At 37.8% G+C, this 27,212-nt stretch overlaps 1 protein-coding gene across 1 annotated transcript in view; it reads left to right on the top strand.

The window, feature by feature from the left end:
* SMC6 (structural maintenance of chromosomes 6) overlaps positions 1-21,534 on the top strand; it is a 58,216-nt gene extending 36,682 nt beyond the window's left edge. The window contains exons 18-27 of the mRNA XM_066386197.1: positions 496-631; positions 1,597-1,677; positions 2,769-2,939; positions 7,025-7,162; positions 8,145-8,290; positions 11,866-11,991; positions 13,829-13,934; positions 17,533-17,685; positions 20,205-20,302; positions 21,051-21,534. Coding sequence (XP_066242294.1) covers positions 496-631; positions 1,597-1,677; positions 2,769-2,939; positions 7,025-7,162; positions 8,145-8,290; positions 11,866-11,991; positions 13,829-13,934; positions 17,533-17,685; positions 20,205-20,302; positions 21,051-21,165 — 1,270 coding nt within the window. The 3' untranslated portion in view covers positions 21,166-21,534. The remainder of the gene's footprint in view (positions 1-495; positions 632-1,596; positions 1,678-2,768; positions 2,940-7,024; positions 7,163-8,144; positions 8,291-11,865; positions 11,992-13,828; positions 13,935-17,532; positions 17,686-20,204; positions 20,303-21,050) is intronic.
* The last annotated feature ends 5,678 nt before the right edge of the window (positions 21,535-27,212 follow it).

Genomic DNA, 27,212 nt, shown 5'->3' with positions numbered 1-27,212 from the left:
AATGTGGAGCTCACTGTCAAGTGTATCTGTTCATCCCTCAGTGCCGTTTTACATTTCTTTCCATCCTCCCCATTGGTCCAGCTGTTGACCAACTTTACAGAATACAAGTCAGTTGTCATTTCTCCCAGACTCTTCTGTTCTTAGTACTATGGACAGAATAGTGTCTTGTGCACGTTGTAATGTGATGGTTTATTTCCTGATTTTTTTTTTGAGTCCTTCATGTCTTAATTCTGTATCTACAGCTGCCTATCACTATGAGCAACATCTGCCACCCAGAAATCATATACATACTTTATGAAATAAGTAAACTCTGAGTGCTGTTGAGATATTTTTTAACTCTCTTTCTATGTTAATAATTTGATAGGAATATACAACTGGTTTGATTGAATAGGATTTTGCAAATAAGGTATTAAAATAAGCTTTTATTTGTAAAGACCTAAAGTATTTCTAATCTTCAGAAATAGATTTAAAGTCTTTTTTATCATCTCTATCAAGTGACTTGGAGAATGAGATTGAAAATAAGAAGGCCCAGATATTAAATCTTCAGCAACATTTGTCTACCCTTGAAAAGGATATTAAATGCAATGAAGAATTTTTTAGAAGGCGCCAACTACACTATAAAGAGTTAAAGGTACAAAAATATAAAACATTTTGTTTTCTCAATTTACCTCTTCCAAGCTATTTTTTAAATTCTACCATTCATGCCCTGGCCAGAGAGCTCAGTTGGTTAGAACATTGTACCGAAGTGCAGAGGTTGCCAGTTCAATTCCCAGTCAGGGCAATTTTTTCAAAAAAATCTACCATTTATTTAATTAGAGAATAGTTCTCAAACTTGACCTTTAGCCCTCACAGTCTTAAAGAGCTTTCTCATAGGTGGGTTTTATCTATCAGCATTTACATTCTTAAAATTAAAATAAAATTTAAGTTTATTAGTTCACTTAAAAAATAAGCTATTTGTTAACATAACTAACATTTTTATGAAAAACAACTTTCTAGAACCAAAACTATTTAGTGAGAAGACTGATATTTTTATATTTTTGTAGTAAATATCTGATATGTGGCTTAATAAAACTCAATTGAATTATCCTGTTACCTTATGCAGTCTGTTGCAATAATTATACATCACAGAGTTATAAATCTCCTGTACACTCGTGAGATGATAGTAAATATGGTGCACAATATCTTAGTGTTGTTATGAAAATAGTTTTGACCTCATGAACCCCTGAAGGACTTCCAGAGGCCACCAGGAGGTGCCTGAATTATACTCTGGGAACCAGTGGATTAGTGTAATCTTCCCAGAAATGAGTCTGGATATTTCAGAACAATATTTTCTCTATGGATTCAACATTGTCATCATTTGAAATGTGAAAATGGAGTACTTACATCTTTTTTGTGTGGGAATGGACTACCAATGAGGCTGATCATGGAAGACTTGCTACATAATTCACTTTAGTTCATTTAAAACTAACATATCACTTATTACATACAGAATCATTCTGTAACATAGAGTAAAACATTAGGAATTAATATATTCTTTCTAGATGTGTATTTTTTTATTTTTTTTTTATGTTACAAAACCAATATACTTTCTTTCAGATAAAAATAAGAAAAAGTTTTTCTGAAATTCAGGAACTTGAGAATATAGAAGAACACCAGTCTGTAGATATTGCAACCTTGGTAAGATTCTTTTGCTCAGTTGAATGTGGTAAAGGACAAAATGGTCATTTAGTTTTATAGCATCTGCTCTCAGTTTTTCTCTTATCCTTTTAATGAAGGCTACTTTTTATGATTGCTGTCTCCTACTTACAGATAAAGTGGACACTACCTGGTGTGTGGCCTTCCACTCCTTATTGGTTTATCCATATAACACTTGCATGCAAGTGTTGATGTTGATTTTGTCATCTCTATGTGAAAAAGGACTTAATCAAAACTCAGTTGTGCTCTTACAGTTAAATAGTACCATTTTAAACCGAACTGCCTAGCATGGTGTTTTTTGGAGTTAATCAGTATCAATGTTAACGTCTATCTTAGTTGTAGCTGGTCTCTTTGCAAGTTAATGGTTTGCATATTATATTAATTGAGCACATATTTGTTACTCTTATTTTTATTTTGTTTTCAGCCATCTGTGTATGATATTCAGCTTAGCTTCCTGAGTTACAGTAAACAGGATTAGATAGATGGCAGAGTTGTTAAAATGAGTAAATATTATTTAGTGTCTGTGCTGTTCAACATATTACTTACTGAGGGACACAGCGATGAACAAGACATGTGGAGTCCCTGCACCCACGCGGCTTTACTCTAATGAGAGTGTGTTCTCATTGTTTATTAGTAATCTTGTTTTCCACTTTTTATTCTTCTGCTGTAAGTCCTTGTATCTGTGACTAAGTTTCTTAAAGGTATGGACTGTGTCTTGTTTGTTTGTTCGCTCAGCATCTGAGACACAGTGCCTGGCACAAGGTAGGTAGGTATTCATAGACACTGCATTTTGAAAGAAAGAAGAATGAGTATGTAGAATTAACTTTCTTTTTGATTATGACCACAAGCACAGTAGTTTCAATTTGTATCCTAAATGTCATCTATTTTTTTAACCTGTTCTATTTACTAATTTATCATTAGAACTATGAAAACACCCTAGTATTCCTTAAATCTGTCTTTGATCTGATTTGCCTGTTGCCTGTGGTTTCTCCTCTTTTAGAATTGTTTGTACTGTTTTCAGTCTGATAAAAACAGTTTTTAATTTATTCTGTGTGCTCTGTAAATGTAACCAGGAAGATGAAGCTCAAGAAAATAACATCAAAATGAAAACGGTTGAGGAAAATATGGAACAACAGAAAGAAGAGATGGAATATCTGAAAGGTCTGAAAGTCGAAGCAGAAAACAAGTATGAGGCAATTAAACTGAAAGTTAATCAGCTGTCAGAGCTGGCAGATCCACTAAAGGTATATTACTGTTATTCTATCTGTATCTTATGTCTTAGGTTTGTATTTGCAGTGTACCCACTAGATAATACCCTCATGAGTAGATCAAGTAGAAATAAATGCTTCTGCTTATACCTCTTTGAGAATAGATTGCCAAGTTTCTGTTACTCCTTGAAGATTACAGCTTTTGTTCCTTTTTATTTTCTGATTCTTTCCCTTGTTTTAGAGCCAGGGCCAGGGACTTGTCTGTGCACTCTATTTCTGTGCTTGCCTGTTCTGTTGTCCTGCCTTCTCTCAGTAACTCAAACCGACTCGAAATAGAGCCAGCCAGTTCCTGACTGGTGGCATGTCCCAACATGTTCCAGCTTGAGGTCAACTGATGTTTTTAACACATGCTTTTTGAAACCAAATTTAGGAAAGTTAAATTAGTGATCAGTTAATTTGTGTAAATTTCCCCAACTTGTTCGTTACATTAATTATCAACATTTTATAATCATTGTCATATTTATGAATAAATAGCTCAATTATTCTTAGAACTTTACATTTTATTTATAAGACACTGAGAAGCATGAATAACGTATTTTAAGAGAAGCAGGGTATTTTATGATAACACTCTAATGTACCTCTTTTCAAGAAAATTAATTATCCTATATGAAGCAAAGTGTACTTAGATCTTTTTAAAGTAAAATAATTTGCATGCATAAAAAACTTTACTATAATTGTGTTTATTAAAAAATTTTAAAAAACATAAGAGTTGAGAGACTATTAGAGGAAGTTAAAGGAGTAGCTACATAGAAATAACTTTCCTCTGTGGGAGATTTCTCTGTCCATGGAGCAAGGATTTCTGCCATTATAACCTAATGTTGATTCATTTTTTTTCCTACTTATAAGAATATAAAATAGGAAAATAGATGCTGATTAAGAAGAATACTTAATTTAAATATTAAAGTTTTGAGGAAGGAAAACGTATTAAAGATGATACTGAGACAAATAAGAGTAGTTGCTACAGAAAGTAAGAATTCAAAGGACAAAGTCTAAGATAAAAGGAGAAAATTAGGTTTTAGAAGGAAGAAATAAGAAAGAATAAAATCAATATGTAAATTATCTAGAATAGACAGGGTAGAATTCAGAACTCAGGAATTAGAGCTGTAAAGTTACAACAAAGATAAGACTAAAACATTTTCTAAATGGGTAAAGTGTGGAACAGGGTGAAAATCAAAATGATGAAATATGCCAAAATGATAAGAAAAAGGAAGATTAGTGCCTACATTATTTATCCCAGACAGCTTAAAATTAAAAACAAGAAATGAGGAAGAGTTAAGCTCTATTCTCTTCTTTTAGGGACCTCTAAGCTAAAGCAACTCCTGGAATTGGGAGTCCATAAATAAGTTAAAGAGCAGAAAGTATGGGCAGAAGGCAGTGAGAATTCTTGATCTTAGCTCTTTGCCTTGGCTGCAAATAACTGAAAGCTAGGAGGTGAGTCCTTCAGTTAACCTGCATGCAGTCAGCTAGTAGCAGAGAGATTTTCCTTTGTAGTAGCACATCACACGAGTAACAAGAGGACCGAGAGGATTTGGCTAACAAAATAATTGCTGAGAAATTGTATTCATACATCAGCAGCTTCTAGACATAATCTGTTTGCTATTAGGACGTTTGTTCATTTTGTGTCTGAAGGGTGGTGAATGGTTTTCTCATTTTGAACAATTTATTTTTAATTACCCTGCAAACTGAATGCTTTGGTTGCAAATTAAACTTATTGGACAGGGCTTGTGACCCACAGTGAGTCTATAAAGATAGCTGATCCACATTATTGGAGTCAGAAGGCTTCTCTTTCTGATACAATGATAGTTTATTTGAATCGAGAGCAACTGTGCTTTTGAAAATTTCAAGATTTTATGTTTTATAAACCATCATAGTTAATGTAGGTTTATATGAAACAAGTAGCAATTTATTCAGTGGCACTAAGTAATTAAACCTGGTTATTTAGGCATCCAAGAGAAGAAAATTTTTCAATGATCTGTCCCTTCTAGCATCTTAGCCTATTTTGGAAAGGCTGTAACTTCTTACAGGTTAGAAACTGTACAGGTTTAGGGCTGCATCAAAGTTTCATTTAGACCTTACCCATCCAATCCCTCACCCGAAAACCAGGATGAAGGCCATTAACCTGCTTTTAATATCTAGTTTTCATTTCACCACCAATAAAATGAAAATAAATGAAATGAAATACTGTCTTGCTTTCCTTTTAGTTTTAAATTTGGTAATACCCAGGACATAAATTTATTAAATATGCAAGGAAAAATCAGATAGCCATAGTAAATGTGAAGAAAGAGATCAATAAATAACATCTGAAGTTCTTTTCCTTCCCAAAGTTACTAGGAGGATTAACCAGCACAACTTTGTCCTGATAGGTTTACACCTTTGGTTCCCTAAAGCCGATTGGTTCCCTAAAGCAAATGTGGGCTTATTTATTTTCATAGCTCCTACCAAAAATGATTAGAAAACTTTGTTCTGTGTTTAGAAAACAAGCATTCTATTTCATAAGCTGTTCCAACTTCTAACTGTAATATCTCCTGCTACACTAATTGCACACATTTTTTAAAACTCTGTTTGAAGTAAAGGAACAGCTTATTTTCATCCTTCATATAATGTTTTTATTTTTAATAGAACTCTTTTATAAAAGCTATATGTTATCAAACTATATGGGTGGTATTTTTATCAGTATGAACAAGATGCAATAAATTATTTTCTTAGCCTAGAAAATAGCCTAAATCCTCTGTTATTAGAGGGGTAAATATTTTCAGTATTTAAATACCCCTTTTTCTTTCTGGGATGTCTCCATATAATCTGTCATGGTTGCTGTTTTGGTTTATAATTGTTTCTTTGTTGGTTTATAACTGTAATTCTTGAGTCTGAACATGATAATTATAGTGTATATGACTAGTGTGAGGCTTAAAAAACAAATGAACAAACTAAAATTGAATTGAGTGGTTCTTAAATCCAAAGCCTTTTTATTGAAATAGAAGTGACATGGAGTAAAGACACATATAAGTGTATGGTTTCATAAATTTTGACATGTATATAACTGTTAAACTCAGTTAGAAAAAAGAACACATCCTTCAAGATCAAAAGTGTTCTGCTTCCTTGTAATCTGCCCCTCCCCACCTCCTGCCCGTTGTCCCCAGACAGCCATCAGTCTGCTTTCTATGACTATATTCTGCACATTTTGTAGAATTACATATAATGGAATCACATATTATGTGCTCTTCCTTTTTAGGGGTTTAACATTTTTCAGAACATAACATATACTGTCTAGCACTTAGTGTATATACTGTTTATATTTTGAAAGAAAGAGTGAACAGAATAAAAGTTATTTTTTTATTATGGTCATCCATATTTTTACCTGAATCAATAATTCATTCCTTTTTGTTGCCAAGTAGTATTCCATTTTGTTTGATATATTACAATTTATTAATTTACCTATGGATGGACATGGGTTTCCAGTTTGGGGTTATTACAAATAAAGCTGCTCTAAGCATTTATGTTTGTATATCAAACCAAATGAACAAACTCTGTGAGAGTCTAAACTTACCTTGGGTATACTTAAATCAAGAGCCTTTTTAAAAATTGAGATTCAGGGATTCTAGATCTAAAATAAAATCTCCAAAGGCAAATTCAGGAAAACTATATTTTGTGAAACATCCACACCTACTATAATAGAGTCGATCTGTAGATCATTGTTTGAGAAAGCTGCTGTAATTAATGGCTATGTGTCTATGTAATCTAAACTTTTCACCAAGCTGTGCCTAATTTAAGTCTTTTCAGGCTAATGTGACTTCCCACAAACTACCTTGCTTACAAAAATAAAGTTGAAAGCACCATAGTATAAAGAGACTTCATATAAAAGTTTGAATATAATCCTGTGGCCTCTTCATTTGGGGCACCTCCTCACTTCTGTTCAGACACGTCTGGACACGAACGCTAACACAGCCTGAAGCGGCAGAGCCCTGTCCGCATTATGGAGCTGTCCTATTAGTTGTATAGCTATGCTGGTGATTTTTTTAAAAACTGGGGTTTTTTTAGAGATTATTTTGGTTTTCTTCAAACAGGATGAATTAAACCTTGCTGATTCTGAAGTAGATAACCAAAAACGAGGGAAGCGACATTATGAAGAAAAACAAAAAGAACACTTGGATACTTTAAATAAAAAGAAACGAGAACTGGATATGAAGGAAAAAGAACTAGAGGTTATTCATCATTTTTTTTACTTTTTTTGTTTATAGCTTTAGCCCTGATTTTTAAAGTGCGTTTTTCTTACTGTCGTGTTTCCAAACATAGACAAGTTGTTTGATGAGTATCTTGTTTCATATAACATAACAGTGGTATTGGTGAATCAAGAGAGAAAGAGGCGTAGGGACTCCCAGAGAGTGGGGACTTAAAGAGACCAACATGAGGAGGACTTCAGGCAGAGTTTGACACCGTGCCCCTGAGTGACCAGGAGAAGGGCACTCCTTCTCAGCTAATGGAGCTCCTTAACTGCCTCGTTTGGCATCTTGTGTCAGAAAATTCACCCCGCCTCTGTGTAGTTGGCAGTGGGCTGGGCTGCAGGTCCGCTGCTACATACTGAGCAGCCGTGTTGACAGCTGTCAGCAGCAGCCCTGTGTTTGGAGGAAATTAGCTGAAGGCAACCTAGGTCTAACTAGAAGAGATAGATTCCAACTTGGCCTTTGCATATCTTAAGAAATGTTTAAAAGTCTGTAATCCAGTGCCTTACTTCTTCAAGATTTATATGGAATGTTGTGAATATAAAATAAGTACTATGTATAAAAGGGTTTTGAGTTTTCTAGTATTTTACAAAGATGAGGGTGTTTTTGTTTGAGTTTTCAATACTATTTGGGGTTCAAGTCCATCCCAAAACACAGAAATCTCTGCCTGACCTCAGTGCTCTGAGTGCGAAACTTTTCATAACTGCTACTTGAAATTACTTTCATTAGGAAGTTTTGGAGGCCTTACAAATTATTAAAGATGTACACAGGAATGTTATTTTAAAGATTTTTAATGGCCCTGGACTATATTCTCAATATAAAGTTTAGATAAGTTACATTGATACTAAGTGTAATTAAAATATATTTTATAAACCTAAGTTTAGAATTTTACTTTGCCTGTTTTGGCACGAGAAATACAATGAATTATTAGCTCAAAGAAGATATTAAATGTCTGGTATTTTAGGAGAAAAAGTCGCAAGCAAGACAGATCTGCCCAGAGCGGATAGAAGTGCAAAAATCTGCATCAGTTCTAGACCAGGAAATTAATAAATTAAGACAGAAGATACAGGCAGAACATGCTAGCCATGGAGACCGAGAAGAAATAATGAGGTGAGTGATCCATGGCTTTTCTACTTTATTACAATGTTATCTGTAAATATTTTCAAGACAAAAAATGTTTACATGTAAATCTTAAATTTGGATTAGATTTTACTATGGCATATAGTTTATAGCTAGCCTAGTCTTTCATATGTGTATTGTTAATAATAAACTAACTTTTTTCCTTCTGAATTATTACAAAACTCATTATGGAATGCAGTTTAAAAATAAATATCATCTGGCCTGACCAGGCAGTGGCGCACTGGGTAGGGCATCGAACTGGGATGTGGAGAACCTAGATTCAAAACCCCGAGGTCGCCGGCTTGAGCGTGGGCTCATCTGGTTTGAGCAAGGCTTGCTGGCTTGAACAAGGAGTCACTTGGTCTACTGTAGCCCCCCGGTCAAGGCACCTATGAGAGAGCAATCAGTGAACAACTAAGGTGCTGCACCGAAGAATTGACACTTCTCATCTCTCTCCCTTCCGGTCGGTCTGTCCTTATCTGTCCCTCTCTCTGTCTCTGTCTCTGTCAGATAAATAAATAAATAAATAAATAAATAAAGTCATCTTTATACCTATATGATTCATATGGACATGAACTTGTTCAGCTTCACAATTAGTCAAAGAAATTCAAGTAAAACAACTAGAAGCATATATTAAGATGAAGAACAGTACTTTTATGACATAAAAATGGAAGTTCTATAGTTAGAGCACAGGTTCTGAAGCAAGAGTACCTTGGTTGGCATTGCAATTCTATTGTCTCTTTTTGTGACTTTGGCAAATTATCCAGTCTTTCTGAACCTTAATTTTCTCCTTTATAAGATGGGAGTAATTATGGTATTTTCCCTTAGGATTGTTGTAAAGATTAAATGAGATAGTCCGTATAAACAATATATAGGATACATAGTATGTTAGAGATTAGTGATTCTGGAAAACATTAAGGCAGTTTATATCAAACGCCTTCAAAATATTTAGTTTGGCCAAACAATGAAAAATTAGAACCGTGTACAATTGTGGGATAGTGGTTAAATTATAATTGAAAATTGAAGCTGTGCACTCTGAAGAACTTTTCTTACTTAAAAAAGAAAACAAAGGCTAAGAACAGGAGTGATCTCAGTTTTATTTTCAAAAACATTGGAAAACAAAAATAGTAAGATTAGTGTTTCTTTAAAATAGATAATTCCTCAGTATTTTAAAAATGCAATGTAAAAAGCCATACAATAAAAAATTTTCCTTCTGTTTATTCTCATTCATCTTCATTTTTTTTTCATTTTCCTATTCAGTTTCTTTATTAAAGGTAACGTGACTGTGTTTGTTACCCTTGCAGATACAAGAGGTAGTAGTACACTATATAAACTACTTTAGAAGTTGCTTTCTCGGTTTAATGATATACAGTATTGTGAACATCTTTTCCTAGCAGCATATAGACGTTTTCTCATTGTTCCCAGTATTTAACCATCTCCTATTGATGGATAGTTGGATTTGAATTGAACCTTTTGTTATTATATATAATAAATAATTTTGTACATACTTCATCTTATATGTATCCAGGTTTTTTTTTGGGGGGGGGGGGTTGTTTGGTTTTTGTTTTTTAATTCCATTTTGGCAGACTCCCTTCCTAGGGATTGTATTTATCAGCAGTGTGTTAGACGGCTTGTTTCTCTAGAACCTAAACAATATGTGATCATCTCATATGTTTTTTGCTGATGGATAGATTTCCCCCCCTTAAAACACATCTTAGTGTAATTTTAATTTGCATTTCACTTTTATTAAGTGGGGTTGAACATATTTTTCTTCTCTGAAGGACCATTTATTTCCTTGGTGACCTTTTTATGTACTTTTTCATTGTCCTGTGAATATTTGGGGTGTGAAGAATGTATTATTTTTTCCAAATGGCTATGTAGTCATTTGAAAAGTTGCTTGTTCTCTAAATTATTTCCTTAAGAATGGCAACATGAGTAATATTTTTTGTTTTTGCATATTTAGAACTATTTAGCATTCATTTTGAATTGAAGAACAGTTTGGCCTCATATAAAAGGCTTCATATCTTGAGGTTCTGCTTGTGATGGTTAGTACTCAGCTAGGAAGTCGTGTGACTTGTCCACTGTCTGAATTGCGGTCCTTTCCCTTAGTACACAGAGTGCTTTTTAAGTTGTAGGTTCAAATCTTCTTTCTTAAAAGTTTTCTTGTATTGTACTTTTAAATATTTTCTGTTCTGTTCAGTTTTCTTTTTGAGGTCTTCATTTATACATATGATGAATACCCTTTGTCTGCTCTCTCTATTTTGTCTAATCAGTTTACCTGTTTTTCCCCCAATTTCTTTGCTTTACTTATTTCTGGTCTCTGTTTCATCAGTGTTTTCTATCTTGTGTGTTTGTTCCTTTGCATCATCCTTTCATTTTGTCTTATCTTTTGTTCCTCTTCTTCCTCTTCCTCTTCCTCCTCCTCCTCTTCCTCTTCTTCCTCCTCTACTTCCTCCTGCTCCTCTTCCTCTTTTTTCTCTTTGTCTTCTTCCTCTTCCTCTTCCTCCTCCTCCTCTTCCTCTTCCTCCTCTACTTCCTCCTGCTCCTCTTCCTCTTCCTCCTCCTCCTCTTCCTCCTCTTCCCCATCCTCCTCCTCCCCATCCTCCTCCTCCTCCTCTTCTTCCTGCTCCTCTTCCTCTTCCTCTCCCTCTTCCGCCTCCTTGTCTAGGCTGCCTTCCCACCTTGAATACTGCAGGTTCTCGCTTCACTTCCCCTTGTCCCGTTGTCACCTTCTGTTGTTTCCCTATCAGTGTTTTCCATTTTGCTCTCAAGGTCTTCCATCCTGGTAACATTTGTTTTGTTTTCATTCATAGTGTACAATCACAGTTTTTATCTACTTTGTGACATTATTGTTCTAATAATTTTTATTTTGTCTGTAGACGGAGTTTTGCTGCCTTTCTTTCCCATAAATATCTTTGTATGGATGCTATGCTTATGCCTGTTGTGCTGCTCATTTTTATTTAGCTGGTTTTCCTGGACTGGGCATTTGATGGAGAATGGGATGGGAGCTGTGAGAGTTGATGGGGTTGCCTGGCATACTTGGCAGGGACTGGCTCTCCCTTTGCACAGCACAGCTGGTACCTTCCCCAGCATCACTTCTGAGGGCCCGTGCCTTCCCTGCCTCTTCGAATTTGTCTGGTTCAGCCAGGGTAGGGAGTGGGAGGAATCCTAATTCTCTGTTTCTCAGTCCCACATTGGCATCTGCAACTGAGGGAAACATTTCTGGCCTTCTAGTGTGATCCCTTCACTTTTAGAAGGTGTATATTAGCTTTCATTCTCTTAAGTCTGCCACCTCTGGGCCCCACCTGGCCACTTTCCTCCTGGGCTTTCTCTGCCTTCTTCAGGGCAGGCTTTGCTCGTGCCCAGCCCTGCTGGCAGCTCTTCCGGGCCCGGACAGCACGCACTCCTCTCAGAGGGGTTTTGTTTGGGGCTCTCTGGAACCTGTGCTGCCGGGCCCCTCAGCACCCCTGTTCCCTATTCTCTTCTCACTTAACATACTGGAGACTACTTGTTATTATGTTTCTTTGAATGGCATTTATTTACTTAATATTTTGTTCATAAAATAGGCAGTACCAAGAAGCAAGAGAAACTTATCTTGATCTGGATACTAAAGTAAGGACTTTAAGGAAGTTTATTAAATTACTGGAAGAAATAATGACTCATCGATACAAAACATACCAACAGTTTAGAAGGTAAGTGCATTCAAAAAATATTACCACATACACATTTTTGGTTTTTCTTTGCTTTTACTTATCCCTTATAAATATCAAAATTAAATGAAAAGAGCTTTACCTGATTCAGTTAGTGAAGAGCCGACAGTGCCTACCTGTCAGCTGGTACCCGCGATCCTGATCTAGTCAGAGAATGCAGGATTCGAAAGGCCTTTGCGGCGAGCTTGTCTGACTCTCCCACTCCATTAGTCATCCTTTACTGGGTCGTTCATAGGCGGCCAGTCGCTGGCTGCTTGAAAGGGTCCTTTGAATGGGAGCTCATTGGTTCTGAAACAGCCTCTTTCACTCTTGGACATCGCGTGCTCTTACGGGATCCCAGCGTGGGATGGGACCCGCTGCGGCGGTATCTCAGCTGTTTTGCCGTGGCTGAGATGGTGTCACTTGATAGTGCCGAGTCCTTGCTTTGTTTCCTGCCGCATCTCCAGCACCTGCTACAGTACCTAAAATATATATTGGTTACATGAATGAATACAGGATTAGGGAAACTGGATATTATTAATGTACCCAGGAATGTGCAGACTCACAGGGATACGTTGACCCCAGTGAAAATCACCAGCAGCAGAAATAAAGCAGAGGGCTGTTTGAAGGTGGGGATGGCCGGTGATGTGCGTGGCTCCAGGCAGCCCTAGTCGCTACGCTCACCCTCTGCTTTCCCCAGAGGCATCTCCTCAGTCACAGGCTTCCTAGCTGTCACATTTTAAAAGCTGTTGAACTCCTTACACTGGGGAACCTGGCCATTTTATGAGGAAAGTCTCTTTTAGACGTCTATGATGGAAAAACATGTATCAGTATTGAAAAAGTCAACAGAACATTCTGAAAACCAACCACCAGTGGTCGCTGTGGCACAAGAAGGAAACTCAGGCTGTCAGGCTAATGTGGAGAGTTAGTACAGTTTAGGTAGGAAATTAGGAAAGAAAAGAATAAATGATAGTTACTCTGAAGAAATGGGCCTTAGACTCATTAAGGGGCAAAAATATTAAGAAATCGAGCCAGTCACCTATCACTTGAATCTTATTTGGTAAATACTATTTCCCAACTAAAAGGAATCCAGGCCCCTTGGAGAAGTGGCTGATTCAGAACTGGGCAGGGAAGGTGCAGATGAGTCTCTGGTTATGCCAGAAAGTGAGGACATGCACAAGAAAGGGGGAGTTGTGATAAAAGCATAGGAGGCAGATTGAAGGGGCCCACTGGCGGAACCTGGGACACTGAGGATCAAAATAAACAAGGACAGTGATAGGCGGTAACCCAGTGAATAAAGTTAGCATCTGTGATTCCATCCTGATGGATAGATAGTTGGCTAAGTGAATCAATTGAAGAAGAAGGGAATGGTCTTCCTGACAGTAGAATGCCATCTGGTAAGTCTTAGAGACGGGATGGGGGAGTTCTCGTTGTGCCAGGCAGTGTGAAAGGTATCACACAGTGAGTGAGAGGTTGCCCTCCCCCTCCCTTCTTGCTGCTGTGAAGTTGAATAGGTCCTTATCAACACTACTAAAGTTCAGTCTTCTCAAGGATAGGATTCTGAATTAGTGTGGTGGATTGGTACCTGCATGTGGACTGGCTGTAGTGTAGTGGGATGTATTAAGTGTGAGATGACATGTTTGTGGTAAAAATGTGGAGAAACAAATGAAATACAAAGATGGGAAAAAATTGTCTATAATTCCACCTGTAAAATTGCCAACCATTGTTAGCATTTTGGAATATTTCTGCCTGGTCTTACATACTGGTTTGAAGGTCATGCTGAATATACACTTCTATATTATTCTATACATTAAAAATGTACCCAATTTTTTTTTTCAAGGTGTTTGACTTTACGATGCAAATTGTACTTTGACAACTTACTATCTCAGCGGGCCTATTGTGGGAAAATGAATTTTGACCACAAGAATGAAACTCTTACTATATCAGTAAGTATCTTAACTTTGCATGTTAATTATTAGGAAATGCTTTGCCAGAGTGTTGAAAATTAAATTGACCTCACTGGCTAAAGCTGCTATTATTGTAGGTTTTTTTTCTTTTTTTTTTTCTTTTTTTTTTTGTATTTTTCTGAAGCTGGAAACGGGGAGAGACAGTCAGACAGACTCCCACATGCGCCCCACCGGGATCCACCTGGCATGCCCACCAGGGGTGATGCTTTGCCCACCAGGGGGCGATGCTCTGCCCCTCCGGGGCGTCTCTCTGTTGCGACCAGAGCCTCTCCAGTGCCTGGGGCAGAGGCCAAGGAGCCATCCCCAGCGCCCGGGCCATCTTTGCTCCAATGGAGCCTCGGCTGCGGGAGGTGAAGAGAGAGACAGAGAGGAAGGAGAGGGGGAGGGGTGGAGAAGCAGATGGGCGCTTCTCCTGTGTGCCCTGGCCGGGAATCAAACCCGGGACTTCTGCACACCAGGCTGACACTCTACCACTGAGCCAACTGGCCAGGGCTTTTTCCTTCAATTTTTAAAAATATTTTTCCCCTAGACAATCACATTATTTTTTTACAATGAAAATTAGGAATTATATTTCAGTGACAAGTGCTCACCTTCTCTTTCTACTCTGTTGGTTTCTTTTTAAAATTATGTGGGACATTATAGAAGATCCATTTTTTGTTTGTTTTTCTGGTCTCATTATAAGAAGCCAAGAAAATATTTCTTAAAGAATATTCTACTGCATAAAATTGTTTGTACTACTTATTTCGGAAGGTATTCCTCAATCTGGCCTCTTTTAGATAAAGCCACCATGTTCAAGTGTGGCATGTGTCTTTATAGATTCTTTCATAGTGACATGCATTGAAAGAGGGAATGCAGGAAATAGCATTCAATATTGTATAGTCAGGAAGGCCAAGAGCAACTACCCTCTCTTAAGTAATCAGAGCAAAATTGTCAAATAATTGCTTACATCTTTAAGCACCACAAACTTTATACTTCCATTTTAATTCTTAGAATAAGTAATAATTTACTATGCATATATACAACAGAGGTCCAATATCTAAAAATTTTAAAGAATGATAATAAAGAAAAAGAATGACACATTTAAAAATTACCAAAAAACTTCATAAATCATTGTCCATTGGGCAAATAAACACATGAAAAAGTATTCAGTATCATTAGTCATCATAGAAATACAAATTTACATCATAAGTTTTTATCACATCATTATTAGTGTGACTAAAATGAGTAAGACTGATAATATCTTTTGTTGGTTGGGATGTAGACTTAAAACTCTCATACCTTGCCCATGGGAGTAGAATTTGGTAGAACTAATTGTCAACCTGTCTGGCAGTGTCTGTTAAACCAGCTCCACTCTTTAAAAACTGGTAAAATTCTATGTGTTTAAGTAAGAGCTGTTTGAGCCAAACGCTTAAGCTTTGTTTTTCTTCTGTATATAATTTATACTCTAATGAAAATGAGAAAACGAAGAAAATATTAGGAGTGTTTGCATAATTTAGCCCCAAAGCTAATTGTATAGACAAGTGAAGCTAGACATTTTGACAGTATCATCCCTGTTATTCAAAAGCCTATTATTGCTTTAGGAATCTGGTTATCTTCTGGGTTTTTTTGTTTTTTTTTAAAGAAAAGGAAACGGAAGTCCCATGAGAAGTTAGTAATAGATCAGAAGTATATTAGAGTTCCATGATTCTTCCAGTGCTTCATTCATCAGACTGATACAAAATGCAGTTTGGGAGCAAAAGATTGCATCCTGTGACTTAGTTCTTACTTTTATAATATGCCAGGATTTTTTTGTTTATTTTGTGTGGCTGTTTGCTGCTTATGTTAATTTTTTTCATTTGGATTTTCATGGAGGATTCAGACTTGCAGATGATACATATAAAATTTCAACATATGTTTAAATTCAGAATTTTTTGTAACAGATTAAAAAATAAATGCTCACTTAAGAGCTACATATTTTTCAAATAGCAGTTTGGACAATATGTGAATCCATGTGTCCGCTAAAAGGTATGATAAAACTTCACGATATAAAACTGGTTGGTGCTGTTTTTTCCCTTGTGTAGCATATACGTACGTGCCTGTGGAAATTACTTCAAAATGGACAAAGACTGTCTTCTGATATTCACTTATACTATCTTCTCAGGAAATTGTGTGACATTGTGCTATTCATCTGATTAATTGTTTTATTGTTCCCATGAGCCCTTATTTATTAAAAGGGAATTTTTCTAAGAGCTTTTATGAATTTCAGTTCATCGCTATTGTATTCTTTGGTCAGTGTGAGCTTCTTTAAGTTGGTCCTGTGTCTTTTTGACGTTCAGTAATTACTTTTAAAGCAGTTTAACCACTAGATGTCACTGGAATTCAGTAACAAAAGATTATCTTGGCACATATAAATGTTTGAAAAAAGAAACAAAACAATTCCATTTCCAGTGGCCTTAAAACAATAAAATATTTAGCCAAGGAGGTAGAAGATCTGTACACACACATACAACAATATTATTCAGCCATAAAAAGCAAAGGAAATTGACATGCCACAACATGGGACCTTGAGGGCATTATAGTAATTAAAATGAACACACAGAGAAAGACAGTTACTATATGGCATAGCTTACTTAAAATCAAAAGGAGCCGAACTTATGGAAGCAGTCGAATGGTGGGTGCCAGGTCTAGGGGCACAGGCGAAACAAGTGAAGGTGGTCAGAGGGTACCAGCTATCTAAGATAAATAGGTTCTTTCCTGTTTTCTTCTACAAGTTTTATGCTGTTAGGTCTTCTCTTTGAGTCCTGAACTGATTTTGAGTTGGTTTTGGTGAGTGGTCTAAGATACGGGTTCAATTCCATTCTTTTGTATGTTGATATTCAGGTTTTTCTGTACCACTTATTGAAGAGATTATCCTATCCCCAGTTTGTATTCTTGGCTCCTTTGTCAAGTATTAGTTGACCATGTTTGCCTGGGTTTATTTCTGAGCTCTCAACTCTGTTCCATTGGTCTATGTGCCTATTTTTATGCCAGTACTACAATTATGATGCTATAATTAACAATACTGTGTTGTATACTTTTGAAAGTTGCCCAGAGAGTAGATCACAAAACGTCTCACCACCAAAAAAGGTACTTATGTGAGGTGATAATGTTAAATAACCTATGGCGATGATTATTTTGCAATATATGCATATATCAAATCATCACCTTTTACACCCTTAAACATATACAATATTATATGTCAATTTTATTTTAATAAAGCTGGAGAGGGTATAAAAATGCCAGGACACTAGTTTAAGTTATTTCAATCAGTAATATTTGCCTAACATTGGCATTTTTATTATAAGCCTTTGGAATTTTGGTATGTTTGATCCAGTTATGGTGAGAGTATGTTTTCAATTTGATTTTCTCCCAGTAAAACCAAAACCATTGTTATATTGCTCATTGTTTTACTGTAAAATGTGTTCAGTGGAATCGATGTCATTTCCACATGACTAAATGATTTTATTCTTTTTTTATTATTTTAAACTATATACCCATTCTTTCTAATGGTAGGCAACCTTTTTCCATACCTTTGTTTGTTTTTGTTTACTCATTCAAGGTTCAGCCTGGAGAGGGAAACAGAGCTGCTTTCAACGACATGAGAGCCTTGTCCGGGGGCGAGCGCTCCTTCTCCACGGTGTGCTTCATCCTGTCTCTGTGGTCCATTGCGGAGTCTCCCTTCAGATGCCTGGATGAGTTTGATGTCTACATGGTACTGGGAAATTTTAAACTCAGTTTTGAGGGACGGGTGGACGTGTATTTAAATGGAAGCAATTCTCTTTTTAGTTTTACCCAAAATAGGACAAGCTCGTGCTCGGGCGTGTAGTCCGTGATTAGTGGTGGGGAAGAACTAGAGGTGTGGTTCTCCCTTGCTACAGTCTGCACGATAACTTTGGGCAAAGTATTTATCCTTGTCAGGCTTCAGTTTCTTCATTTATAAAATAAAACTGAATCTTTCCTGCTTCCTACAGTTATAGTGAGAGGTTCCTCCCCCTCGCCCTCCCGCTATACACATGCAGTTTCTGAAACTCCCACCTGTGTTTGGAAACCTACCAGATGGAAGTATCTCACCCTGGCATCTCTGTTGCCAATGTGCCCAGCTACCTGTCCTGCATAATCTAGTAAACGACCTGTCTCAAACTCAGCATGTCTGACATTGAATTTTCTTCCACCCAAAGCCTCTTCCTTTGTGTCAGTTTCCTACCTTGATTAGTGGCAAATTGACATTAATAACCAATCACCTAGCTGTGAAACTTGGGTTTATCTGTGAGTCTTTGTGTCACTCTCGCATTCGTCTGCCCTGTCTGTTCCTCTTTTCCCATCCCTCCCTCCTCTCTGCCCTCTTCCTCCTCTTACCTCTCTTCTCTTCGCCGTCGTCACCTTTCCCCTTCGTCATCACCTGTCCAGCCCTGCAGACTCTGATCTTGCTGCTCCTTCAGTCCCCCGTCACCATTTTGTCAGCTATGTATTTCTAAAATAAATTGGATTTTGGTCACTCAGTTGTTTAAAACTCTTCCTTGGTTAATTATTCTATCTGGGGCAAAGGTTGAGCCACTTCATGTTCGTGGTTTTCCAAACACTGTGCCTCTGCTGTCTGCCATCTCTATGGCCATCACATCCTGCCCACCTTCCAAGCCTTGGCTCACACATCACCTCTCTGTGGCCTTTGTGACTCTCACCTGCTAGGCAGGACCAGGGACTTTTCAGAGTTCCCTCAGCATTATGTTACATTAACTCATACCATTATTTTTATGTTTTGTATTATAAAATATGTTATGTAATATTCTGCATTATGTATTACACTATTATATTTTATCTCTATTTTCTCATTCTGTTGTGGTCCTTCTTGTCATGTCTGGATCTCCCACTAAATTGTAATCTTTTTGAGGTTACAAACTATCTTCTTTGGATTTCTCCCTCCTAATCCTACCCTATAATAAGCATTTAGAAAATGCCTATTTGTGAATCAGAATTCATACTTGTGAGTGCTTTAGAATCGTTCAGGTGTCGTTTTCCTCTGTATTACTATCAGTGTGTAATTAGACATTCCTCTGGAAATTGGCTTTAAAGCTAATTGAAAAATCTCAGAAGGCGATTGTTCTTTCATGCATTGTTTTTGTCTAAAATACTGTTATGTAATCTTCTCAACATGTTGTCATCTTTAATTTAGGATAACTTGTTTCTTTCTTTGTCAGAAACTTAGAGGGGCTTATCCAGAATAGCATCTTCCCCTTTGAAAGCGTTCATAAAAATGTATCCAAGTTCTGAGACTCAATCCAAAATCAGGGAGTATTTTATTGTGTATTGGTATATTGGCTATTAAGTAATAGGCCTCCCTGGGGCAGTGTTTTGAAAAGACAGTATTCTGTTTGTGCAAGCTCTGGTTATTTCTGTGGACTTCACGTCAGATTACTTTATGGAGATGCCTGATGGAAGAATTTAAATCCTACGAGGCACTGAGCAGTGTAGACATTGTGGGCCCCTGTCTGCCTCCACAGTCCGTGTCTAAAGCAGCATGCAGCTTGCCACATGTGTGTCCTGCAGTCCTTTAAAAATAGATGCGTTCACTTGTCTTTGTTTTTACCTTTTAGCTTTCAGGGGTGGAAAGAGTACTTTGAATTTTTTGTCGTTGTTATTTAACTCAAAATATAAATACATAGTTTAATTTATTTCATTTTAAAACCTGTTATAACTAAAAAAATTTTATATACAGATGCACTGTTTAACTTATTTTAAAGATTTCATTGAGAACTTGGTCTGTACATTTAAATTGGCTCATGTTGTACAAATTGTAGGAGGTGAAGGGGGCAGGCAGAGTTTTGTCAACACCTTAGTCATTGAGGGGAAATTTGAGAGACTTCATAAGTTTGAAGCTAGTCACTTTTGATACTGTTCTTCTGAGTGACTATTCCTGTGCTGATTAGATTCATTCTGTAACAGTTAGTTGTGTCCTTTTAATATTTTTTATTATTTAAATTGCTAAGTATATTTTTGGGAGGGAACCATACTTATAAATACTTTCACTGTATAAATTAACCTGGAAGATAGGTGTATCCACTTGTTTTCCCTTGATAGTTTTGGATATTGTCTTCCCTCTGCTTGGCATGCATGAGAGATAAGGTAATAGGTGATCCCTGGGTAAAAACCCATGGGTTCACTAGCCAGCAGGATACTGTTTCACAGGGACTTGTTTGATACAGCACCGACCCTGACTTCTGCCTTTGTTTTTAGGATATGGTGAACCGGAGAATCGCAATGGACATGATTCTCAAGATGGCCGATTCCCAGCGTTTCAGACAATTTATCTTGCTCACCCCTCAAAGCATGAGGTAACTTTAAAAACTATTCTGTGAATATATAGCTGAAGTATAGAAAATGGGGAAAAGAAATCTTTTACAATCTTAATTTTTAAAGTGCAAATGCATAAATGACCAGTAAAAGGAAAAATTAGCCTCTATACTAGTTCTGGAGAAAGCAACTTGATTTGAATGTGATGACTGGCTTGTTACTATGTCTATTTTGAATCTGCCCTTCTATAGTTATCATGATCAACTAATGTAAAATAATTTTAGTAATTCCATTTAGACTAGAGAAACAAGATTTCCCCAGTCTTGACTCTTTTTCTGATCAATTACAAGTACAAATCCTTCTCAATAAAGATTTTTCCTCTTCTGTCACTCAGCGTTTACTGGGTCTTGTAAAGGTGTCCACTGTGTCACTGAGTCGATATTCTCTCTCTCAATGGTCACTTTGATCATATGGAGGTTTAGATTTCTTTTTGGAAAAATCAGGTAACTCCTTTCTGGCTAGACAAGAAGAACAAGAGTGAGAAATAGTTGATATATGAATCTCCTTCTGAAAACATGTATTATTTAGCAGGAAGTTTTTTTTTTAATGAAATCAAATTATTTCTTTATTGCAAATTATATTTTTCTTGGAACTTCAGATATTATACATATCCCCCTATTAGCAGATAGCAGCCGTTCAGATTTATATTTTCATGAGGCGTATTAGAATTTTTTTGAAATGTGAAAAAATTTTCTTGGAAATTTGAGTAATTCATTTTACTTCCTCTAGCTCACTTCCGTCAAGTAAACTGATTCGACTCTTTCGAATGTCTGATCCTGAAAGAGGACAGATAACGTTGCCTTCCCAACCTGCGACTCAAGAGGAGGAAGAAAATGGAAGTTGACTTGTCTTCATGTTGAAAGCTTTGTAAAGGGAAGAGAATTCAGGGCTGTTTGATGTAATAAAAGAAACTAAAGATATTCTAAAATAAGAGAGATTCCTTTATATAGATGACCACAATAAAATATGTAAATAAGCCTAGAAAACCAACTACAACCAGCAACTTAAAGTTACTATTACTTTACTTTGAGAAGTCAGTTTCATATACTGATTTTAAATCTTTGTGCTTGTTTATTTTATTTTTAACCATCTACTTTTATAGATTCTTTTTCAGAGGTAAAATTTTGTACATATGTACATGTACATATTTGTTTCATTTTGGTTCATTTCTATAGAATTTCTAAGAATGAAAATAAAAGTTTTGATCCCCTGATTATATTTAGTTCTGCTTTCCCAGAATATTACATTCTCGTCGCAGGGGGTAGGGTCACTAGACAGTCTGTGGACTGGGACCAGTGACAGTGGATTTGTTGTCTGGTTTCTGCTCATTAATTATGAGGGACTTACACAGGATGTTCCACATTGGTCAGGCCTGACCAGTAGTGGTGCAGTGGATAGAGTGTGAGTGTTGGCCCAGTAAGCTGAGGGCTGCGGTCTGAAACCCCAAGGTCATCGGCTAAAGCGTGGGATCATCAGAATGATCCCAAGGTCGCTGGTTTGAATCTACATGTTGCTGGCTTGAGCCCAAAGTCACTGGCTTGAGCCCAAGGTCACTGGCTTCAGCAAGGGGTCACTGGCTCAGCCTGAGCCCCTTGGTTAAGGCACATTATGAAAAGCAATCAATAAACAACTAAAGTAAAGCAACTATGAGTTTATGCTTCTCAACTTTCTCCCCCCTCTTCTCTTTCTTCCTGTCTCTCTCTCAATAAAAAAACAGAAAGTAAACAAAACTTTGGTCAGAATTTTTGTACAGGTCATTTTTAACCCTTGCGGTACAACTGTAGATTTGGGCTGTACTTTTAATTACTACATTTCTTCAAGTTTAAGATGCTGTCTGTTTATGTGATGTTTCTGTGGAGCATTCAAGCATCACCAGGTCGGACACAGTGTCATTCCCTCAGCCCTTCACTGTTGTTTACTTCACTAAGCATCAAACCCATATCAGAACTAGATTAAAACACAGTTCTGCACCCCGACCTGCCACGTGCTTTTGCCTGGTTTACAATCCCCCAGCATTCAACCCCGGGGCATGCAAGGCCTCCCTGGCTCAGCTGAAAGAAGACAACCCGAGGAACTGCAGACCAGGCTGAGGAGAGGGCTGGGAACATCGGGGAGCAGGGGGACTCCCCTGGCGAAGAAGAGTGTCCAGGAGCCCAAGACCATCCTGTTGATGGTGGGCTAGCAGAACTTCTAAGACGCATCCTGACAATGATGAAATGCAGTACATTGTAAGAAATGGTATTGATGAATGTTTTTTAAAAAGGAAGCATGAATAGGACTCTTGACTTTATTCTCTATGCTTGATACTAGGATTAGTGCTAAAGTTTTTAAAAAGACATGGATCCCCAACAAGAAACATTCTTTATATTGCTATCCATAAATATTTATGAAATTGAAAGGGAGGTATTTTAAGAAAAATGGCAGTACTTCTATAGTTACAGAGAAAAACTGGCTTTTGTTTTTTATTTTGGTAGAGTGAGTTTAATTTAGTCTCAAACTGAGATTCATTGGCAAATGAGAAACCCAAAACTTGTGCTTTTCTAATCTAAGAATTTAAAGAAAGAGAAATGTATGCATATGCAAACATGTAAACATCCTTCACTAACCATACAAAGTTTGATTTTTTGAAAGTTATACATATATAATCACTATCAAAACTTTTAACATACATGTGCTTTTTCAAATAAAAAATAGAACATACCAAATGTGTACATTTATATGAGTTAAATTCGATGTCTGAATTTTTGTGATGGTGTTTGAATGTCATAGAACTTAATACAGAATGGGAGATAAAATCCTCAGGTATCCAAGCATCTCCTATTGAGTCAGAGATTATTCATTGCTTCGACTTTACAAAGTTTTGGTTTTAACTATCACAAGGGAAAATATCTTGGGTTAATGTTTTAATTAATAGTAACATTAATTAAATTATTTCAAAAATGAAATGGTTCTTTTAAAATATATGTAACTTCTAAAAATACAACTTTAAGTTTCTATGTGTTGTATGACTTAAATGTATTACACAAATGACTCCTCAACCCCTAGTGTTCCGTGAGCACAGCTATGACTGAACTGAGTTATAAAGGCCCAGAGACAAGGAAGCAATGCTGTTTTCACCTTTGAAACCCTACTCAAATCTTTGGGGTAGACATGCCTAAAATCATTCTTAAAATGACAAATGTGATGAGTCTTGGTAACCCTGGTGTAACAGTATAGTTACTCAAACTGATAACACTAAAGAGTCAGGCAATGCTTCTTTCTTAAATGTGTTCCAAGTTTCACTTTTCCCTTCCCTCCATCCTGGTGTGCATTTTTTGCATGTCTGCAAAATGTCTGGACTCGTGTGGAGACCAAAATGCTGCAATTCTGGGTAAAACTGTTGGCAGGGACTAATGAGCAGGAACAGAAATGTTACCAGCTGTAATGGAAACGCAGCGATCCAGACTGTGATGAAAGGTTGAGTACAAATTAGACTTGGTTCTAATTAGTACAATTTATTATGTCCTGAGTCAATGATTTTTCTGGTTAGATTCATGACTCGTTTATATATCTACACAGATGCCTATACTTTGACCAACTCAGACTTTTCAGGAGAATTGGTTTGAAACTTACAGTTCTAAACATTTAAACAATGTTACTGATATATCATGACTTGAATTAAATGATCATGGACTTGAAGATATATAGCAATATTATTTTATAAGGACAGGTCTGCTCTTTTAAAAAAATAATAGTGTGGATCTAACCTGACCAGGCGGTGGCACAGTGGAATAGAGCATCAGACTGGGACTCAGAGGACCCAGGTTCGAAACCCCAAGGTTGCTGGCATGAGTGCAGGCTCATACAGCTTGAGCGTGGGATCATAGACATGACCCCATGGCCACTGGCTTGAACCCAAGGTCGCTGGCTTGAGCAAGGGGTTACTCAATCTGCTGGAGTCCCCCTGTCAAGGCATGTATGAGAAAGCAATCAATGAAAATTAGGGAGCCACAACGAAGAGTTGATGCTTCTCATCTCTCCCTTCCTGTCTGTCCCTATTGGTCCCTCTCTCTGTCTCTCTCACTGTCTCTGTCTGTCACACACACACACCAAGTAATGTGGATCTAAATTAACTGAGTCAGTGAATGAAGTTTTTTTTTTAATTATATGTAATATTGGTAACTAACCTATTAGATTTTGGTTAGGGCATCTGGATAGAGTCCAGATAAGCTAAGGTGGCCTGGGACTACTCACTAATTAGCAAACGTATAAGAATTTTGCAGTCTAACTTCTCTAGTTTAAGAATGGAGAGATTAATTCATTAAGTTCAAGCCATGTGCTAGCATCTCCTAGGCGCTGGGAGTACGACTGAGGAATACTATGTCTGCTCTCAGCTTACAGTCTAGCTAGGGAAACAATACCTTATATAGTCATTTCAGATCATGGTAATTGCTATTTGCTATGAATAATAAAGTAGGGTAAGGAGTTGAGAGTTGAGGGACATGGTATTTCAGATGGAGAGTTACAGAAAATCTTTGCAGAAGATAATTACAGCAGAGGCCTGAAACAAGTGAGAGAGAGCTACAAGCAGAGGAAATGAGGGCCAAGGCCTTCGTGTGACAATAAGCTCTATGTCCAGTAATCATAAGGCCAGTGTTTATGGAGCTTAGTGAGCAAAGGGGATGTCTGGCTAGAGGGGCTAGAGGGGGGGGTTCAGAGGTAGGCAGAAAGAAGCAAGACCATTTGGGGTCTTCGGCATGTTCTCAGACCTGGCCTAACAAGTGTTTTCAGACTTCCCTTGGGCTGCGGTGTGACAAGTTTAGGAGGGAATGATCGCCAACATGGAAAGAGCAAGCCATTTGGCGGGGTCTGCAGTGGCCCAAGTAAGAAGTCATGGTGACTTTGCCAAAAGCTATGGGGATAGATGCATTCAAATGTGAAATCTAGAGGCAGCAGGACTTACTGTTGGTAATACCGTGCAGTTGGGAGAAGAGTCAAGGATAATTGCTTGGGGCTAAACAGCCTGGATGGAAGATGGAGCCATTGGAAAGACATGGAAGGGAAGAGCATACTGGTATTTGGTGAGGAGCTACCCTGGTAACGACATCTGGTGTTTGAAAGTAGAAGTACCGAAGAAAAAATAAGTCCACACCATGTGAGACGGGCTGGAAGGACTTTGAGGAGGGTTAGATTTGCAACTACCTGAATCATAAGGGCCTTCGGGAGGGTGCTAGCCAAAACGTAACATGTCTCAACTGTGCTTTGGTGAGGGCTACAAAAAAGAAAGGAGATGCATGTGGAAGTGTGAGAAAGGGGGCCACCTGCTATGTAGGGATAGAAAGTTTGGCAAACGATGCCATGGCCACATGGAAAATCGAAGTGTACTTAATATACTGGTGATCTAGCGGAAGAGATTTCTAGGTGGAATATGAGAAGTACCCACTGGCTTCTTGCCGCTGTGACAAAAGGGGAGAGGAGAGAGACAAATGAAAGAATGAAACATTACACATAGAAGAGCCAGGACTGTTTCTCATCCCCAGATTCTCTTGGAGGGTAATTGATTTTCAGATTATGAAATGGCTTCACTGCAAAAACTCCAATTAGGGCAGGACTGTAAGATTCTTTTCTAGGACCTCAGAAAGAGCTAAGGCTGTGCTTTCAGACCTTTTCAGGCAGACAAAGGGGTCACCATGCTGTGAGGAAGACCACATTGGCCCATGTGGGGTAGCCCTCAGACCTCAGGAAGAGAGAGGCCCAGTTAGCCCCCAGCTGCACCAGGCCCGTTACCGCTCAAGCTATTATATGACTGCTGTTGCATGAGCAACCTCAAACCAGAAGCAGCCATGTGAATCCTTCTCAAGTTCCCAACCCACAGGAGCCATGGGAAATAATAAAATGACTGTTTCTATTTTAAGCCACTAAGTTTTGGGGATGAATTGTGAAGCAATAATAACTAACCCACTCCCGTTACTACCCACCCCCTAGAAACCATTATCATGTGTTCTGCTTTTCCATTTTACACAACTTTGATATTCTTTAGTGAGAACGTTTTTCACTTATATTATACTCTGCAATAGATTGTATTGTTTTATTCTCCATTCAGTATTTTAAAACTATATGTCCATGTTGTGCTGTGTCCATCAGTCTTGTTCCCAGCCAAGATGTAGAATGCCAAACAGTGCATCCACATTCACTCACCTGTTCCTCTAGTGATGAACCAGGAGATGGCTTCTAATTCCTACACTACAGAGCCATCACAGACATCCTGGGACACATCCCCTCATGGCCCTCTGTGAGAGCTGCTCAGGGCCATGTACCCGGAGTAGGAAGGCTGGGTCTGAGGGCCTGTGTCCATTTATTCTAACCATGTTCTGCTGGACTCTCTAGGATCACAGCACCAGTCTTCCCACCAGACCCAAGAGGACCAGAACAAGCAGAGAAACAACAAATTCACTTGCTAGCCCAGTAAAAAGAACCAGTTGCTCTGCTGGAGAGTTTGTTTTCCTTAAGTGTCCCAAAACTCCACAGGGCCTACTTCCTTCACAGGTTTTATTTCAAATAACACCTAACCACCCTATTATTGCAAATAGCCACCACTGCCTACCCTCACTCCTCACTTGCTGTGATTTTTCTTCATTGTTCTTATAATCGCACGTGTGTGTGTGTGTGTGTGTGTGTGTGTGTGTTTTTGATAGAGAGAGAGAGTTTGTCGATAATTTTGGGCTCACAGTAGGTCCATGAAGGTTTGCTATCGCCTGACCAGGTGGTGGCGCAGTGGATAGAGTGTCAAACTGAGACACAGAAGATCCAGGCTCGAAACCCCCAGAGTGACAGCTTGAGCGTGGGCTTATCTGGCTTGAGCACAGGTTCGCTGACTTGAGCATGGGATTGTAGACATGACCCCAAGGTCAC

Source organism: Saccopteryx leptura, chromosome 5 (assembly GCF_036850995.1).
Source record: "Saccopteryx leptura isolate mSacLep1 chromosome 5, mSacLep1_pri_phased_curated, whole genome shotgun sequence".
Taxonomy (NCBI): domain Eukaryota; kingdom Metazoa; phylum Chordata; class Mammalia; order Chiroptera; family Emballonuridae; genus Saccopteryx; species Saccopteryx leptura.
This window is presented reverse-complemented; position numbering and strand designations above follow the sequence as displayed.